Source organism: Otolemur garnettii, unplaced genomic scaffold, assembly GCF_000181295.1.
Source record: "Otolemur garnettii isolate 467f Iridium unplaced genomic scaffold, OtoGar3 scaffold00019, whole genome shotgun sequence".
NCBI classification, from domain to species: Eukaryota; Metazoa; Chordata; class Mammalia; order Primates; family Galagidae; genus Otolemur; species Otolemur garnettii.
In genome coordinates, this window is record NW_003852414.1 from 24,475,472 (window position 1) to 24,495,168 (window position 19,697).

The 19,697-nt window shown below is 39.7% G+C and overlaps 1 protein-coding gene across 6 annotated transcripts in view; it reads right to left on the reverse strand.

Annotated features, from left to right (window-relative positions):
• FAM208B (family with sequence similarity 208 member B) overlaps positions 1–19,697 on the reverse strand; it is a 75,542-nt gene that overhangs the window by 42,366 nt on the left and 13,479 nt on the right. For 4 of the 6 annotated variants that reach the window (XM_023511396.1, XM_012803311.2, XM_023511397.1 and 1 more), the window contains 10 exons: positions 16,224–16,369; positions 15,871–15,966; positions 13,123–13,195; positions 8,519–8,610; positions 6,032–6,169; positions 5,764–5,888; positions 5,661–5,680; positions 5,470–5,569; positions 2,387–2,487; positions 1,036–1,139 (listed from right to left, as the gene is read on the reverse strand). In XM_023511396.1, coding sequence (XP_023367164.1) covers positions 1,036–1,139; positions 2,387–2,487; positions 5,470–5,569; positions 5,661–5,680; positions 5,764–5,888; positions 6,032–6,169; positions 8,519–8,610; positions 13,123–13,195; positions 15,871–15,966; positions 16,224–16,369 — 995 coding nt within the window. Of the gene's footprint in view, positions 1–1,035; positions 1,140–2,386; positions 2,488–5,469; positions 5,570–5,660; positions 5,681–5,763; positions 5,889–6,031; positions 6,170–8,518; positions 8,611–13,122; positions 13,196–15,870; positions 15,967–16,223; positions 16,370–19,697 lie in introns of those variants that run through there. The other 2 variants (XM_023511399.1, XM_023511398.1) reach the window with 2 other exon arrangements.

A 19,697-nucleotide genomic window follows, 5' to 3' on the forward strand; every position in this document is an offset into this window, starting at 1 on the left:
AAAAAAAAAAAAAAAAAAAAAAAAGGAAGAAAGAAAGAAAGAAAGAAAGAAAAGCCTTATTTTTATGGAGACAGCTGACATTTCATGCTACTGCCCCAATAGTCTCAAATCAGAGATTAATCAGGCGCATTAGCAGCACTTGAAGCTCACGTTTATGTGAAACACAATATCCTGAACTAGAAAAACTGCATCCTAAGAAATGAAAAGTAATAAAATATAATCAGGTCCTAAGGCAAAAAGAAATGCAGGCGAAATAAATTCTTCCTCTTCTTTCCCTGTACCTGAGTCCTCAGTGAAATCTTGAGCTTAAGAAAAAGAGACAGGCAGCGCCTGTGGCTCACTGGGCAGGGCGCCGGCCCCATATACCGAGGGTGGCAGGTTCAAACCTGGTCCCAGTCAAACTGCAACAAAAAAATAGCTGGGCGTTGTGGCAGGTGCCTGTAGTCCCAGCTACTTGGGAGGCTGAGACAAGAGAATCGCCTAAGCACAGGAGTTGGAGGTTGCTGTGAGCTGTGTGATGCCACAGCACTCTACCAAGGGCGATAAAGTGAGACTCTGTCTCCACCAAAAAAAAAAAAAAAAAAAAAAAAAAGACTTGAAATTTTCATTTTTATGGTGAGCCACAGTGGCTCATGCCTATAATTCTAGCACTCCAGGAGGCCAAGAAGAGAGGATTCCTTGACCTCAGAAGTTCAGAAACCAGCCTGAGCAAGAGTAAGACCCTGTCTCTACAAAAATAGAAAAACTACCTGGCAGGCACCTGTCGTTCCCAGCTACTCAGGAGGCTCAGGCAAAAGGATTGCTTGGGCCCTAGAGTTAGAAGCTGTTGTGAGCTATGACACCAGGGCACTACTCTACCCAGCGCGACATAGATAATATTTTTTAAATGTACATACTTTTTTTGGCATCCCCAGTATTAAATAGTGAAAACAATTTTAGCAAGCTCAAATAACTTAATCTAGGCACAGCCAACTAATATTTAGATAGCAATGTCTGAATTTCGGAAAAATAATATTTTAAATTAATGATTCTTACCAATTGGTTCTTTTTAATGTATTCTATTAGTTTATCTATTTTCTCCCCTTGTCTGTTTGATAATTCCACCTCATACAAATTGGAGCACAAATCTTGGCAATACACTGTAGAGGAAAATGAGAAAAAGATTTTTTTTTCTGAGAAAAACATTTATTTTTAATATATTTTTATGTTTTTATAATCAACTTTATTCATTTTCTTTTTTCTTTTTTTAAGACAAGAGTCTCACTATGTCACCCTCGGTAGAATGCCATGGGATCACAGCTCATAGCAACCTCAAGCTCTTGGGCTCAAGCGATTCTCTTGCCTCGGCCTCCCAAGTAGCTGGGACAACAGGCACCGCCACAACACCTAGCTATTTTTTTGTTTGTTTGTTTAGCAGGCCCAGGCCAGGGTCGAACACACCAGCCCTGGTACCTGTGGCCAGCGCCCTAACTACTGTGCTATGTGCACCAAACCAACTTACTCATTTCTGCATTATTAAAATGAAAGAATAGAAATTCTACTCAAAAATACTTTTATTAATGTTCTTGATTATAAAACTCCTTAATAAAAGGCCATTGAAATAATTATTTTAAAACAATGCTCCCTTATTGACATCACTATAGGTCTACCAAGATGAAGAAATACTATAAAATAATATTTCTAGAACTATCCTCAACAATCAGAAAATTCCCTTCTTACATTTTGTTTTTCTTTCATTTGAGATTAAAATAATAAATAAGGCTCAGCGCCTGTGGCTCAAGTGGCTAAGGTGCCAGCCATATACACTTGAGCTGGCAGGTTGGAATCCTAAAACCATAGGATTCCATGCCCACCAAACAACGATGGCTGCAACCAAAAAAATAGCTGGGCACTGTGGCAGGTGCCTGTAGTCCCTGCTACTTGGGAGGCGGAGGCAGGAGAATGGCTCGAGCCCAGGAGTTGGAGGTTGCTGTGAGCTATGATGCCACAGCACTCTACCCAGGGCAACAGGCTAAGGCTCTGTCTAAAAAAAGATAAAAATAATAAATAAATAAACAAACAAACAAACAAATAAATAAATATTCTGTTCTCCTGAAGAGGAATGCTTACAAGTTTCCAACTATTTTTAGTATCTGTTTGCTTAATCCCCTTAGTGTTCTATATTAAAACTAGTCTTTGACATCTTGGATGAAATAGCCTTTCCCAGTTTCTAGTTGGTCTCTAAGGAACTAAAAAACATATTAATAGTAACACAACTTTTTTACAAAACACCCTTTTAAGAATCACTTAAGATGAGGAGACAGAAGTGAGAGCAAGCAAGCATGTGCTTAGAAGACAAGGTAGAAAATAAGTGGACAAAGCTGTGTGTCATTACACTTCAACAGACCTTTTTGCTCCAAGTAATTCTGTTTTCTGAAGGCAGCTTCTGGTAGTCTTTTTTTCAAGGAAGACACTTTTATTATATACTTAAAATCTAGTTCCTGTGGTCTAAAAAAAAACAAAACAATATCCAACAGTTCAATAAATACTGGAACTATAGCCCCATAGCTTTTGGTTTTCTAATATACATGCAAATGAAATATCACAACTACAAAAAAAAGCCCTTAAATTGATATACTCCAGGGTAAACAGCATGCATGCTTATAGATATGACCCACAGACCATGGCCTGCAAAATGTTCACATTTCTGATATAAACAAAACATCTATACATGTCAAAAAATTATGTACATAGGAACTGAGAATTTTATTTTTCTGAGACAATCTCACTATGTTGCCCTCACTAGAGTGCCGTGATATCACAGCTCACAGCAACCTCAAACTCTTTTTTTTTTTTTTTTTTTGAGACTGAGCCTCAAGTTATCCCCCTGGGTAGAGTGCCATGGCATCACGCTCACAGCAACCTCCAACTCCTGGGCTCAAGCGAGTCTCCTGCCTCAGCCTCCCAAGTAGCTGGGACTACAGGTGCCCACCACAACGCCTGGCCATTTTTTGGTTGCAGCCATCATTGTTGTTTGGTGGGCCCGGGCTGGGGATTCGAACCTGCCACCTTAGGTGTATGTGGCTGGCGCCTTAGCTGCTTGAGCCACAGGCGCCGAGCCATAGCAACCTCAAACTCTTAGGCTTAAGTGATTCTCTTGCCTCAGCTTCCCAAGCAGCTGGAACTATAGGCGCCCGCCACAATGCCTGGCTTTTTTTTTTTTTTTTGGTATAGTTGTCATTGTTGTTTGGCAGGCCGGGGCTGGGTTCAAACCTGCCAGCTCCGGTTTATGTGGCTGGTGTCCTAGCTACTGAGCTATAGGCACCAAGCCAGAACTGAGAATTTTAAAAAGTTATGCTACGGAAGAGTTGAAAACTCTCAGTAATGCTGGGTTTCTTGCCATACAATGTCACAGAATGAGCCACATACAGATCTTTGTATCATTTCCCAACTATTTTTTTCTTTTTGAAAACTCATTTTGAAATACTTCTAGACTTACAGAGAAGTGTAAAGAGAATACAAAGAGCTTTATGCTCTTTATCCAGAATCTCCAAATGTCAACAGTACACTATGCTTGCTTGTCATTCTCTATACCCACACATTATTTTTTTAACCTTCTTTGTTGTTTTTGTTTTTTTGAGACAAGGTCTCACTCTGTTGCCTAGATGGAATACAACGGCATCATCATAGCTCACAGCAACCTGAAACTCCTGGGCTCAATCGATCCTCTTGCTCAGCCTCTGGAGTACTAGGACAACAGGAGCCTGCCACACCCAGCTAGTTTTTCTATTTTTTTGTAGAGACGGGGGTTTCCTTATGTTGGTCAAGCCATGATAAAATGTAAACATGATGCTGCCCTTTTATCCAAAATACTTTGGTGTGCTTTCTTTTTTTTTTTTTTTTTTTGAGACAGAATCTCAAGCTGTCCCCCTGGGTAGAGTGCCATGGCATCATAGCTCACAGCAACCTCCAACTCAGACTCAAGTGATGCTCTTGCCTCAGTTTTTCTATTTTTAGTAGAGACAGGGTTTCACTCTTGCTCAGGCTGGTCTTGAACATGTGAGCTCAAGCAGTCCACCCACCTTAGCCTCCCAGAGTTTCCTTTAAAAAGGAAATTTTCTTATACTACCACCAAGCAGTTAGCAAAATCAACAAATTCACAATGATATAGCACTATGACTTAACCCAGGTCTTTTTTTTTTTTTTTTTGAGACAGAGCTTCAAGCTGTTCCCCTGGGTAGAGTGCTGTGGCATCACAGCTCACAGCAACCTCCCAACTCCTGGGCTCAAGCGAGTCTCCTGCCTCAGCCTCTCAAGTAGCTGGGACCACAGGCACCCGCTACAACGCCTGGCTATTTTTTTTGGTTGCAGCCATCATTGTTGTTTGGCGGGCCAGGGCTGGATTCGAACCTGCCACCTTAGGTGTATGTGGCTGGCACCTGAGCCACTTGAGTCACAGGTGCGGAGCCTTAACCCAGGTCTTACTCAAATTGTTCCAACTGCCTCACTAGGGTCCTTCAAAGCAAGAGAAAATTTCCAATGTAGGATGCTTCAGTACACTTAGTTACCATGTTCCTTGAGTCTCCTTTACTCTGCAAAGTTTTTTAGTCTTTCTTTACCTATAATGAGCTTGTCATTTTGAAGTAAGATATAGACCAGTTTGCAGAATGTGCCTTAATCTGGGTAGGTCTAATGTTATCTCAGACAGAGGTGATACTGTCATCTCCTGAACATCACACATTTATGAGAAAGCACATGACACCCATTTCATTAATGGTGACATTAATTGAACCACTTAGTTAACTAGTATCCGCCAGTTTTCTCTATTGGAAAGTCTGTATTTTTCTCCTTTATGATTATAATAAGCAAGTTGTGAGGAAATGTCGTGAGACACGTAAATATTATCAAACTTTCACCCACCATTTTCAGCATCTGCTACTTGGTATTATCATATTGCAAGGCTGTGCTTTTCTAACTGAGCACTTTCCACTTATTAGCTGCACTCTGCAGTGAGGAAGAACTTGTCCTTCTCTGCCACGTATTTATTCACAAAACTTTTATTTTTTCTTACAGGCTACAATGCCCTGCCTTGTTTAATGGTCAGTATTTTCTAAAAGAATCATGTGAAATTATAAAATCATATACTGCAAACTTTAGTAAAAACTCAATAATAAGATCAAGTGGCTATAATCTGCTATATTTGCTATCTAGGCAAATCTGACTGGCACCTTGGGGAAAAGTCAAACTTATAGATTAAAATAATTTATCCCTAAGAGATCATTTTTCCATTAATGGATTAGACTTTAGGTCTCCTGTGTCATGGCTCTGTGCTCTAAACATCTACCCAAATGCACTCAAATCTAAAACCAAGCACAATTTTTGTATTTCACAACAATGCCAACCATCAAGACACTGGAATGAAAATTTTAAAATAAACAAAAAAATCTTTTAATACAAGTATTAGTAAGGGACACAAAATTTAATACTTACAGCTGTGTTGGAAGCATTGTACCGTAAGTAGACCAAAGAGTCATATCACAAAGTATATGGCCTTGAATAGTTAATTTCCCTTTCCATGGAGAGCTGAGAACTTAAAGAAATGAAGGTAAGAGAGAAATAGATTATTTATAAAAGAAACATTTACTTAAAAAAAAACTAAGAATCAATGAAAGATTTCTTACCATTTTCACTGAATTCAAGTCTAGAAAAGAAAAGAAAGAAAAGTATTTTTATAAGAGCATAACAACAAATCCAGTAAAACAAAGCATGTACATAATTACTTACATGCTTTTGTAAGCTGGTGCTGCCATCTTTGTAGGTTCCCTGTATCGAAAAGCTACAATTACATAAGGACAGATCTGTCTAGGCCGCTCAGTAACAGTGTTGCCCGAGAGTTCATAAAGGTAATACTGAAAGAAGAAAGGTAAGTATTATCAGGGTGCGTCACAGAACTGCGTATGTACCGAGTTTATCTCAACCCCCAAACCCTTAAATTTAACACATTCCATTCAGAAATACATCTTGGCTATTTTTTATTTACAGATGACTGTACCTGACTCAGTTCAAAGGCACGAAAATGACTTGTCTTGTGAGAAACCTTGTTAGTGTTTGCAGCAACGTGGCAATCGTAGCCAGAAGACGGCCTAGTATAGTTAGCTGTGAAATTCTCAGACACAAACTTGACTTTTCCCTAGAATAAAAATATTAAAGCTAATCAGATGTCTTCAAATAGCAATAACCTTCACTCTAAGATTCATTTAGAAGTAGCCTAACAAAGAGGTGGGTATATTTCAACTAATGGAAAGTGTATTAGCAACTATGCTTCTTAAAAAAAAGTCATCTTAAGTCATAATCATCTGAGAAGACTTAAAATTTTATTTACAAATAAAATGTGTTTGAGTTATCTAAGGCAAATATCCATAGTTTTAAATCACCATATCAAAGGGAATAAAGGAGTTACCCCAAATTTAAAAGAGTTGTTTCTTTAAAGAAAACTATATAGCTGTGTCACTGGGCTAGAGTTCAGTTGTGTGGTCACAGCAACTCCTGGGCTTAAGCAACCCTCTTGCTTCCTTGCCCAGGGTGGTCTCCAAACTCTTGGGCCCGAGCCAATCTCCTAACCTTGACCTCCCCAAATGCTCAGATTACAGGTACACCCAGCCTAGCCCACCATATTTTATGTTATAGTAGTCACTGACCGGTTATTACATGACTAAAACATAAAAAATGACCAATAAATTTCAAAAGATGAGTCTCCAAACTGAATTATCAATCGCAAATTATAGACTAAGATACTTCTGTTATGAAGGAGCAGAAACAAGGAACCAAGCACTCAGCAGGTGGCCAGACTTGATCATTGCACAGTCCACAGAATATTTCCCTCACAGATTTCTCTTCAAGGGTTGCAAGACTCTCAAAAACAGAAGAAAAAAAAAGCCAAGTATACCTTATAATAAAATATTGTATGATTCAAAAAGTTGTTTCAAATGACATAAGAAAATGTTCACAATAAAAAGTTAAGGCTCGACGCCTGTGGCTCAAGTGGCTAAGGCGCCAGCCACGTACACCTAAGGTGGTGGGTTCGAATCCAGCCCAGACCCGCCAAACAACGATGATTGCAACCAAAAAAACAGCCGGGCGTTGCGACAGGCGCCTGTGATCCCAGCTACTTGGGAGGCTGAGGCAGGAGATTCGCTTGAGCCCGGGAGTTGGAGGTTGCTGTGAGCTGTGATGCCCCGGCACTCTACCCAGGGGGACAGCTTGAGGCTGTCTCAAAAAAAAAAGTTAAAAAAGAATTAGCATATAAAGGTACATAGTATAAACTTCTTATGAGTTAAGAAATCAGTATAGATGGAAAAAAAAAAAAATATATATATATATATATAATAACAATATACCAAAGTAGGATTTGGGACTGTAAGTAATTTTTAAGGAAGAATGTAATTACTTGATCTTCTGTTGTTAAATCCTGCCTCTTCATTTACAGGACCGCCACAGGCAACACAAAGCATATAACTAATACTTCTCAGTCACAATTGCAGCTGCTACCTTGTCCTTATCAAACATCTAATGGCACTGACTGTGGCTCAATTTTGTGAAATAGAGTAAAAAGGATTAAGAGATAAAGGCAAAAAACAGCAATCCCCAGCCAGAAAGGGTGGAATGGGATTCAGTGGCAGGAAACCAAGGCTGAGTACAATGTCCCGTGACTAGAACCCAGCGGCTAGTATATGCGCGGACAAGCCTACTTTCTGCAGCAGCACTTACCCTAGAGCAGGAGGAAGAGGAAAAGGGAGGAAAGCAGAGACTGCTCTTCAGAGCAGTGTTATTTACCCTCTAGTTTTTGAGGAGCAAACTTTGGAATATGAAGAGTCACACTCTTAAAAAAAAAAAGGGTCAGTAGTGTTAGGTTTGTATCTAAAGAATTTAAGAAAGTAAGAAAGCTAAAAACAAAACCAATAAAACAAAACCAGACCACAGCAATGTCCCCCCAAAGCCCACCAACATCTAACATCAGACTGTCCCTACTATGAGGGTAAAAATCCACACTGCACAGTTCCCACAACAGTACTATTTAAGACATTAGGAAATTTGTGAGCTCATCAGTTCTGGGTGCTATGTGAAGCTATGAAAAAGGTCTAATGTTTTATGGAAAAAGAAAACAAAGATTTCTTATACTAGCAATTTAAATCAAACAAAAAATGTCTTCCAAATCCATGTTTTATAACGGTAATCCTATCAATAAGCAAGCTACTTGTTACCCATTATTTCATGTTTCTAAAGCAGCTGACAAGAGGTGAGGAAGACTTTTTAGTGCATACTTTTATTATTTTGAAGTTTTTAATTAAAAAATGCTCAGAGACAAGCTGTAAATGAATAAAAAAGTTGTTTTTAATGAAAAAATCGTTTTGTTTTCCCTGAATTTGAATAGATGTCTTTAGCAAGGACTATGCTCAGCTAATGTTCTACAAAGAATATCATAGGCAGATAATCTTCAGTTTTTAAAAGAAAGTTATATAAAAGCACATCAAGGCTTTACCTTAATTAGATTAAAAATTACAACATAACCAGATTTCCCATGATACCATGGTCTTGGATGAAGATAGTCTGAGTATTTGGAAATGTATACACCTACAAAAGTATAAAATATAGATTAATTGACATTTTAAAAAAATATTATTTATACTGACACAATTCACATGTAAGGCTACCTTTAAGGAATGAGACTACACAAAGGACAAATGTCCATTTTAAACATGTTTCAATATTGCTTATCTTTTAAGGACTATGGGTGATATTCTCAAGGTAAAAAACATTACACTTTAAAATACAGACTTGAAAACCAATTTTCTAGTTGGGTACAACTAAAAAGGATTAATAAAAATTCTAAAATTCTATATTTGTGTTTTTTTCTTTTTTTTTTTTGTAGTTTTTGGCCGGGGCTGGGCTTGAACCCACCACCTCCAGCATATAGGGTCAGCGCCCTACTCCTTTGGGCCACAGGCGCCGCCCTCTATATTTGTGTTTTTTCCTCTCCACATAATCCTTCAACCAAAAAGTCTATGACAATCTGATTCTCAAGTTATTCTTTATAAAAAATATCAGTAAGCTTTTTTATTTAATCACATGTACTACACAACAGTTTTATGATACACAGCAGTGACATAAAGTTCCTGCCTCAAAAATGCTTATTCTCATTACGAATCCTATTACAGCAAGGTTGTATTTGTTCTATTTGCCATTGTAGCTACACCACAGCCCAACGTATGTTACAGATGTTTAAATATTTGTGAAATATCAGGGCACAAAGAAATGGAAATAAGTACTATTAAATGCTGCAAAGTGGTATGTATAAAAAACTGTAAGAACAGAAATAATATAATTTTATCTGACTGGGCAAGAAGTTCTTTAGAGAGAGCAATGAAATCCTAAGTAGAGAAGAGAATGAACGAAAGCATTTGAGGTCTGACAATGAAGTTTGCAAACTCATCCTAGAAAAAGTACTCCCTCGCTGCTGAGTGTCACTATGGGGCCTTCAGAGGACTCCCCTGGGGAAGCTGTGCACTGATGCCAGTGTCTAGTTTAAACTTCAAAGCAATTTTGGAACTCTTTCTGGAATGACCTTCAGAGCTGTTGTCCTACAAAGTAAGACAATTAAGTTCTCGAGCTTATCGACACGTGCCTATGTTGGTAGCACTGTACAACTTGGTAAGGGTTCATCACCCTGGTGTATCAGTGTCTCACAACTGTGCCTACGCTGACGTGTGGCGGTGTCTTGCTGAGTTGTGTTCATTACTGTTACTTGGTTTTGTGCGCTGTATGATGACAGCTCTGATGGTCATGCTAGAAACAAAGCTCCAACACTGCTCTGAAGGGCGGCCTACACACTGGCATCAGCACATAGGTTCCCAAGGGGAGGACTTGAAGGAGACCACAGAGATATTCAGCAATGAGGTGTGTAGCACTTTTTCTAGGATGAGTTTGAGAACTTAATTATCAGACCTTGTAAAAGCATAAAAGACCATCGGGTGTTTAGAGCACAGGCCACAGAGTTGGAAGCAGAGGAGAAAGCAGGGGAGACCGAGGCTGAAGGGGAAGGCTGGAGCTGGACAGCAAAGAACAATCTAAGGTTTTGAACAGCACGCTGCCCACTGGAGAGGAAAGACGAGGGGAACAGTTAGAAGTAGCTGAGGCAGGCAAAGAAGATCTCAACGAGGCAGGAGCAGTGAAAACAAGGAGGGAAGGACAGACATCAGAGCTCTTCCTCACAGAAACATCTCTCCTGAAATATAACAGCAAAGTGAGAAAAGTGTGATGTAGTGGAAGAGAGTGACAAATCTGTGGTCAGAAGCCTGGGTTCCAGGTAGGAGCCTCAAGGTTCTCATGAACATTTAAAAACATGAAACGTCATAATGATAGAAAGTATTACTATTACTATTACTATTATATAATAGAGAAGAATGTGTATTTGTCAGTAACAACCCACAAAAAATCACGGGATTGGGGCGGTGCCCGTGGCCAGTGGGTAGGGCATCAGCCCCATATACCGAGGGTGATAAGTTCAAAACGGGCCCTGGCCAAACTGCAACAAAAAATAGCCAGGTGTTGTGGTGGGTGCCTGTAGTTCCAGTTACTCGCCTAAGCCCAAGAGCTACAGGTTGCTGTGAGCTGTGATGCCATAGCACTCTACCAACAGTGATAAAGTAAGACTCTGTCTCTAAAAAAAGAAAGAAAAGAACACCAAACAGCACCTGTGAAACTCAGGTGACGGGCGTGTTATATTGTGCTCTCCACTTTTCCTACATGTTTGAATTTTTCATAATGAAAAGAGGGTGAAAAAATAGAGAAGAAAAAAGGTTTTATGTAGAGTTGCTGGGGTCATCAATTTATAAGCTTTAACATTTAGAAGATGAGGTGAAGGAAGTTTGAAAACTTTTTGCTCTACACAGACTTCCCAATATGCCCCAGTGACCCCACTGCTAGTGATGTAATCAAGAGAAATGAAAACCCATGTCCCCACAAAAACTTGCACACGTATGTTCATAGTAGCATTATGCATAACAGCCAAAGGTCAGAACAACTCAAAACGTCCAAGAATTGATGAACAGACTTTTAAAAATGTGCTATAACCATAACATGAAACATGGTAACACACCAGAGACATTACAGTCAATGACGGACCAGGCATATGACAACGGTGGTCCCCTAAGACTATTAATGCCTATTTTAACTACCTTGTCTATGTTGAGATACACAAACATTTACCATGTCTTACAATAGTATAGTACTCCGCACAGCCACACAGTGTGCAGGTTCCTAGGAGAACAGCCTGCACCTCCGTGTACAGTGGACCATGCCACCTGAGTCTGAGCAAACACACTCTATGACTTTACTCAACTACAAAATTGTCTACAACCCACTTTTCAGAATGTATTCCTGTCATTTAGCAGTGTATGACTGTATTATTCACCCATAAAAGGAATGAAGTACTACTGATACATGCTACAACACTGAGCTGTACATTTTAAATCGATGGATTCAATGGTATGTGAATTATGAGGTTGGACAATCAAGTTTGCAAAATCATCCTAGAAAAGGTGCTACACACCTCATTGCTGAAAATCACTACGGTCACAGATGGCCAAGGGTGTACTTCAAAGGTAACCATACTGATAATCAGCGAGGTGAGTAGCACTTTCCAGGATGAGTTCACCAACTTAATCGTCTGATTTCATGTATCTCAATAAAGCAGTGTTGTTTTCTAAAAAAGGTCATCAGCAATCTAGCCATGAAGCCCCATTGTCTTTCTGGGTCCTGACTTCAACATTCTACAGCACCTGGCACTGTTAAACATCCCCCCTCTTCCTGAGATCTTCTGCACTTTGTTTTTTTTTTTTTTTTTTGAGACAGAGCCTCAAGCTGTCGCCCTGGGTAGAGTGCTGCAGCATCACAGCTCACAGCAACCTCAACTCCTGGATTCCAGTGATTCTCCTAACTCTGCCTCCCAAGTAGCTGGGACTACAGGCGCCCACCACAACATCTGGCTGCTTTTTGGTTGCAGCTGTTATTGTTGTTTGGTGGGCCAGGCTGGATTCGAACCCGCCAGCTCAGGTGTATGCGGCTGGTGCCTTAGTCGTCTGAGCCACAGGCACCAAGCCAGATCTTCTCCTTTTTATGACAATATTTTCTGATTCTTCATTCAAAGAACTGCTCCCGATACCTTCTCATGCTATGTGTTATGCTCCCTGCATCTCCCCACACCCATAAATGATCCAAAGTGCTGATCCTCACTTTCTTCTATACCATTTCACTAACAGTGTCTGGGCTTCAACATACACCCACTCTTACCAACCCAGCTTCAAACACAGTTCTGATTCCTTTCCCAGCTATTTTTATTTTATTTCAATTCATTTTTAGAGACAGAAACTATTTTGCTCAGACTAGACTTGAACTCCTGGGCTCAAGTGATCCTCCTGCCTCAGTCTCCAGAGAATCTGAAACTATAGGCATAGGCCATGGCAGCCAGCAACTATTTTTACCACTTATAGGCTATTTTTGAGAAACATTTATGAAAATCTCATTATTTCTCAAAGTTAACTCACAAAAGTAGTACTGTCCACTCACTGAGGACCACATGCCAGCTCCTGGAATAAGCATTTTACATAGCCTCATTTATTCTTCACTACAATTCTGTAAGGTAATTTAATCTACTGTACAAATGAGCAACTGCAACCTCCAACTCCTGGGCTCAAGCGAGTCTCTTGCCTCAGCCTCCCAAGTAGCTGAGACCACTGGCGCCCACCATGACGCCTGGCTATTTTTTGGTTGCAGCCATCATTGTTGTTTGGTGGGCCCAGGCTGGATTCGAACCCGCCACCTTAGGTGTATGTGGCTGGTGCCTTAGCCGCTTGAGCCACAGGCGCCGAGCCTAGATTACTTTTCTATTAACTCATCAGCTTCCCTACCGATCTGCTTCTCTTTTTTGTCTTTTTCTGTTTTCACTATAATTTAAGTTTAAAACCTTCTATTTGATTATTTCCTCTCCCACCCTCCACATTCCATAGTTGCTACGTTTGTACTAATGAAATCAACTAAACTTCACTCCATCTAGTGAAAGAGAGGTCTTTTCCTTTGCAGTCTTACCTTTGGCTGGATCACCAAGAGTAGTGACAGTGCTCCTGCCAACACGGAGTCCACGCTGACATGCTAATTTTGCCTTTAAACAAGAGATGTTACTTGGCTTATGATTACCAGTCTTTGAAGAGGCAATGAAGTAAGGCTATAATTGATGAACTTGAAAATACAATGAATCTGTTCACTGTATGTATACATGGTACAAAGCAAGCTTATGTAAAGCAACTGTGTTTGATTACTGCTGCAAAATGTTCATAAAATTTTACCATTTCTACTAACAAAAATGTCACCAACGGGCAGTGCCTGTGGCTCAAAGGGATAAGGCACCGGCCCCGCATGCCACAGGTGGCAGGTTCAAACCCAGCCTCGGCCAAAAACTGCAAAAATAAATAAATAAATAAAAATGTTACCAGCAAAACTAAATTAAATGGTCCCAGATAAAGCCTCTTGTGATTATTTCTTTTACAATTATAAACTTAAAACCACTAAATCTGAAAATATCTTATCTTCACATGTTATTTTTGTTGTGAATTCATAGCACATCTTATTTGGATTTAAAAAGATATAAGCTTTCTAGTATTACTATATAATTCTTATACATTAGTGTTAATTATTCTTTAAGCAAATCTGCCCTTATTCTTTCTAAACCATTAACCCAACCAAACTATTACATCTGAATTACTTTAAGACAGTTTTTTTTTTTTTTTAAAAGACAGAGTCTTAGCTCTGTTGCCCTGGCTGAAACATAGTGATGTCATCATACCTTACTGCAAACCGGAACTCCTGGCCTCATGGCAATCCTCCTGCCTCACCCACCCAAAGTGCTAAGGTTATAAACATGAGCCACTGTGCTGGTCAAATTATTTTATTTTTTTTATTTTTTTATTTTTTTGAGACAGAGCCTCAAGCTGTCCCCCTGGGCAGAGTGCCGTGGCATTACAGCTCACAGCAACCTCCAACTCCTGGGCTCAAGCGAGTCTCCTGCCTCCGCCTCCCAAGTAGCTGGGACCACAGGCGCCCGCCACAACGCCCGGCTATTTTTTGGTTGCAGCCATCATTGTTGTTTGGCGGGTCCGGGCCGGGGATTCGAACCCGCCACCTTAGGTGTACGTGGCTGGCGCCCTAGCCGGTTGAGCTATAGGCGCCGAGCCGGTCAAATTATTTTAAGTTGTAATAAAAGATCTTTAATTCTGTTTAAATTATATCTAGGAAGCCATACATACCTTTGGAGACGTACCCTGTACACAGTTCTCTTTTCCCACATTTTAGATACAGGCAACTGTACAACAGGGATGACTGAATAAAATAATTCCAACTAACTAGAACGCTGAAAGCATCCATCTTATCCCCCAAATAATGTAATTTATTATTTATTCATTTATTTTTGAGACAGAGTCTCACTTTGTTGCTCTTGCTAGAAGGCTATGGCATCATAGCTCGCAGCAATCTCAAACTTGGGCTCAAGTGATCTTGCCTCAGTTTTTCATTTTTAGTCGAGATGGGGTCTTGTGCCTGCTCAGGCTGGTATTGAACTCAGCCTCCCAGAGTGTTAGGATTATAGATATGAACCACTGCACCCATCCAAAATCATGGAATTTAAACTTGAAAGGTCTCAACAGGAAACAAAATACATCTATGTAAATGATCAAAAATGGAGGAATATCTGGATATTCACTCCATTACAGGGCATTACTGACACTTAAAAAAACCTATATTAATCCAAATCTTACCCACTTACAAACAAAGATGGCCAGGGCACGGTGGTTCAACCCTGTAATCCTAGCACTCTGGGAGCCCGAGCTGGGTGAACTGCCTAAGCTCATGGGTTCTAGACCAGCCTAAGCAAGAATGAGACTCCATCTCTAAAAATAGCCAGGTGTTATGGCTGGTGCCTATAGTCCCAGTTACTCAGGAGGCTGAGGCAAGAGAATCCCTTAAGTCCAATAGTTTGAGGTTGCTGTAAGCTATGATGATACCATGGCATTCAGGGTTGGGCACGGTGGCTCACGCCTGTAATCCCAGCATTCTGGGAGCCCAAAGCAGCTGGACTGCTTAAGCTCACAAGTTCAAGACCAGCCTGAGTAAAAGCAAGACCTCATCTCTACTAAAAACAGAAAAACTGAGACAAGAGGATCACCTGAGCCCAAGACTTAGAGGTTGCTATGAGCTATGACATCATGGCACTCTACCCAGGGAAATAGCTTGAGACTCTGTCTCAAAACAAAACAAAAAAACTAAAGAGAAATCATGAAAAGCTGTAGACATCAGAGTCCATATCCAAGGTTACTTTGGATCTAAGTCTTCATTAACAAAATACAGTTTCAGGGAGGCGCCTGTCGCTCAGTGAGTAGGGCGTTGGCCTCATATACCAAGGGTGTCAAGTTCAAACCCGACCCCGGCCAAACTGCAACAAAAATAGCCAGGCATTGTGGCGGGTGCCTGTAGTCCCAGCTACTCAGAGGTTGAGGCAAGAGAATCGCTTAAGCCTAGGAGTTGGAAGTTGTTGTAAGCTGTGATGCCATAGCACTCTACCAAGGGCAATCAAGTGAAACTCTGTCTCTAAAAACAAAACAAAACACAGTTCCAGATACCAAATCTCTTCTGGTTTTTGCCAGTGTCATTTATACTACTACCAAACTAACAAAAACACTGAGGAACTGTTAATCAGAAACATTTTATAGAACTGAAGCACCAATATTTAAGACTAATGATACCATTAATGCCACAAAATTAATTTTCTACACCTAATTCCCTTACCTGACTTTCAGTTTCAAAAAGAAGAAACCCGTGAGTTTCTTGAAGTTCTTCCTGAGTATAGTTATTTGCTTTTTTTTGTTGGTAAAAAGTTTTGTACTGTATAAAGAAAGAAAAACCAAATGCTATTTAGCCTTATATTAATTTTTAAAATTCCTCCTGTTATAAAACTACTTAAAGGTATTATTTTTCTATTCCCTAGACTATATTACCTTCCAAGTGACTACTTCCAAGGATCTTTCATCTTACCTGAAAAATGATAGCTGGAAAGAGCTACACTTATGTACCAAAGATGAGGGTCTATTTGTGTTAAAACTAAAACAAAACTATCACACAGTATGTACCAAACACCTCACCTCATTTAAGATAATGTCATTTTTCACCAAAGTCACTTGACTGTACTGAAAACCATGCTCAGATGCAGAGTCCAAGTAAGAAGAGTGGAGGAGCGAAACTGCCCTCTGGAAGATAGAGTCTGAACTCAAGGACACTGTCTCAAAAACTGGAAAACACAAACAAAGATAATGCAGCTGTTTAAGATACCAAAGGATGGGGGTAAGAGGGACGTCCTGACTATCACTGAGAACATCACCTATTCCCTTCCTGTGTAACTGAGAAATTCTCATGTGCTGTGGCCACCATATCTGTACTGTTTTTTTGTTGCAGTTTTTGGCTGGGGCCGGGTTTGAACCTGCCACCTCCTGTATACAGGGCCAGCAGCGCCCTACTTCTTTGAGCCACGGGCGCCACCCTATCTGTACTGTTTTAAATTTGAAAGACATGCCAGATGAAGAAAAATAAATTATAAGTGAGAGTGGATTACTTTTAATACAGAAGCTAAAAGATGTCCTGTCAGGGCCCTCATGCCTGTGGTTGCCTGTGGCAAAAGCAGAGGCAACTGCAGTGTCAAGGCGACGGACGGGCAACAACTGCTTAGACCAATTTCTCATTGGTAAATGGCCTTTAGTTTTTTTCATCCTTTACATTGTTTCTCCCTTGCGTTTTCTCCCAACCTGTGCTCCTTTCTGGTACACTTACCCTCGCCATCTTCTCATCAAATCCCCAAGTCAGCTTGTGGGTTCCATTGGGCCTTCTACCGTCCCCTGACCAGCCAAGGAGTAGTCTATTGAGTTTTACTTCTCATGGGTTGTATTATAAAATTATTTTTTTTTATTTTATAAAATAAAACCGTGTTTTTTGGAAAGTGCATTTTGCAAATGATACTCATGTACTACCCCAGACACTGACGCACCCAACATGAGAGGTGCGCTTCCTAATTGAAAAGTACTGAGGGGTAAGTCTTCATTTCATCAAGAACCAAGCCTAACAACTAACTGCTCCTAATATTTAACCACCTCAACGATTTACTCCCTTCTCTTTGTATTCTTTCTATTCTACTTATCAAGGTGGGAAGTTTATAAACCTATTGGTTTTAAATAATACGAATGGAATGGTTTATATAAGCACTGGAAGTTTTGGTCATATAGCATAAATAAGTACAATCTGCCAAATGCAATAAAGCTCAAAAGTTAAAGGGCAAAAAGTATTTTAATTAACTTATTTATAATAGATATATAGAAAGTAGACTATCACAGGAATGAAAAGGAACATTTTGGTAAATTTACTTTGGATTAAACTGTCCTAATACTTCAATTATCAAGGTATTATAAAAATCCTTCAATAAACATCCTAGTATTGAAATTAAATATTGTAACTAAAATAGGAAAGAAAAAAGGACAAAGTATTGAAGCCTACTCTGAAGCTGGTGCAGCTGGTCTACATATTCGTAAGTTTAATTTGACTTTTGCTCAGTTTCACTTTCTCCTTCCCTATCGTGTACCAGAGCTGTAAAAAGCATGGATACCTGAATGGGGTCAAATAGCAAAACCTCAGAGATAATAGTGAAATTGCAGCTTTAATAGCTGCATTATTTCCAACAAACTGGGAAGCCCGTGCATCTTTAAATTCATATCACAAATTCATCCTTACTGGCCCAAACACAAATCTAGAATCCTTTAGAAAGTATAATTTTGGACACTTCATATTTAATAGTTTTTTTAAAAAGCAAGATAATTTTCAAAAATCTAATTTTATATACTCTGAGACTCAATTTTTGAGAAACACTGTTTATAGCGAAAGAAACAGAAGTTTTAAAAAAGTAACTCTGGGTTGGGTGTGGTCACTCACACCTGTAATTCCAACCTTCTGGGAGCGCAAGGCGAGTGGATGCTTGAGCTCAGGAGTTTAAGACCAGCCTGAGCAACAGTGAGACCCTCATCTCTAAAAAATAGCTGGGTGATGTGGTCTGCACCTGTAGTTCCAGCTACTCACGAGGCTAAGAAAAGAGGATCCCTTGAGCCCAAGAGTTGGAGGATGCTGTGAGCTATGACACCACGACACTCTACCTAGGGCAACAAAGCGAGAGTCTGTCTCTCAAAAAACTAACTAAATAAATAAGGAACTCTACAAATGACTATGATTATCAGCCTCTCTAAATTCCACAAGACATTAATAGGTAAACACAGATTTAAGCTCATAAACTTCTACTCTTGAGCGTCACAATACATAACGAACTGAAAACTCTGAACTAAGAGAAATGGTGCAACTGAAAACATGATTTAACACGGTATTTCCTAAAAACATGTGGTTGGAGAATATTTTATTAACACCAGCATGGGGAATACTGCTCCCAAATGGCAGTATATTTGTAAAAATAATCATTGATGGTTTGCAGAAGGAAAAGTATGTCAAAAGCAAAGTTGTTGGAAAACTACAGCTTATCTGGAATCTTTCATAGCTTCACAATAATGACTTCAAATACACTTTCAAGAAAGCATTAGTTTCCTGCTCTGCAAAGGAGTAGATGGATGAGAATTTTATCTAGAAAATTATTTGACGCTCTCTCTTCTTTACGTGATACTTTCATTTAAGAGTCTAGTTAGCATACCAAACAATATGAATACTTTGTGAAGGAATGGCCTCATTTTTGCTGAGCAATGCTCATGCTTTTAAACATTCAAAGTTATCAGAGTATTTTACAAAAAGGAAGAAGAGGTGATTCCACAAAGAAACCCAAAGCAGCATTTAAGAAGGTAACTTGAAAAGCCCCTAGCCATAAAGTATTAAGAGTCCTCCTTAGGGCTTAAGTGACCGATCTAAAGAGCTTATGGAAAAAGGTTCAGTTAAATCACAATGGCTCTGGAAACCTGAATTTCCGGTAGCCTCTGGCTTTTACAACATTTCTCTCTATTTGTATGTGCAGCCTTAAACGTCAAGTCAAGCTTCATACAGGTTGGAATGTGGTCAAAATGCCTGTGATTACGTCCTTTCTTTCTCAAAATCCATCACAAAGATACTGAGTGAAACTGGTTTTAAACACTCTTTTCTCAACTTCTAATAAAATTATAAACCAACTTCTCATGTTGTCACAGGTACCTGTTTTCTGTTATATAAACATCTAGTCAAAAAGCAGATGATGAGATAAACTAATGCCAACATCTTACGTATAATAATAATTCTAACAAAAACTAGCCACCTGTATACAACCATATCTTCCTAAACTTTAGAAGCCTACAGGATTGCAACCTCCATCTGTCAGTACTAGATACCTATGTATCTTATTTAGTTTAAGTAAGGCTTTTGATAAATGTTTCAAGGAACAGTACATTAATTCTAAAATGTATTATCTTGGCTCGGCGCCTGTGGCTCAAGCGGCTAAGGCGCCAGCCACATACACCTAAGATGGCGGGTTCGAATCCCCAGCCTGGGCCCGCCAAACAACAATGATGGCTGCAACCAAAAAATGGCCAGGCATTGTGGCGGGCACCTGT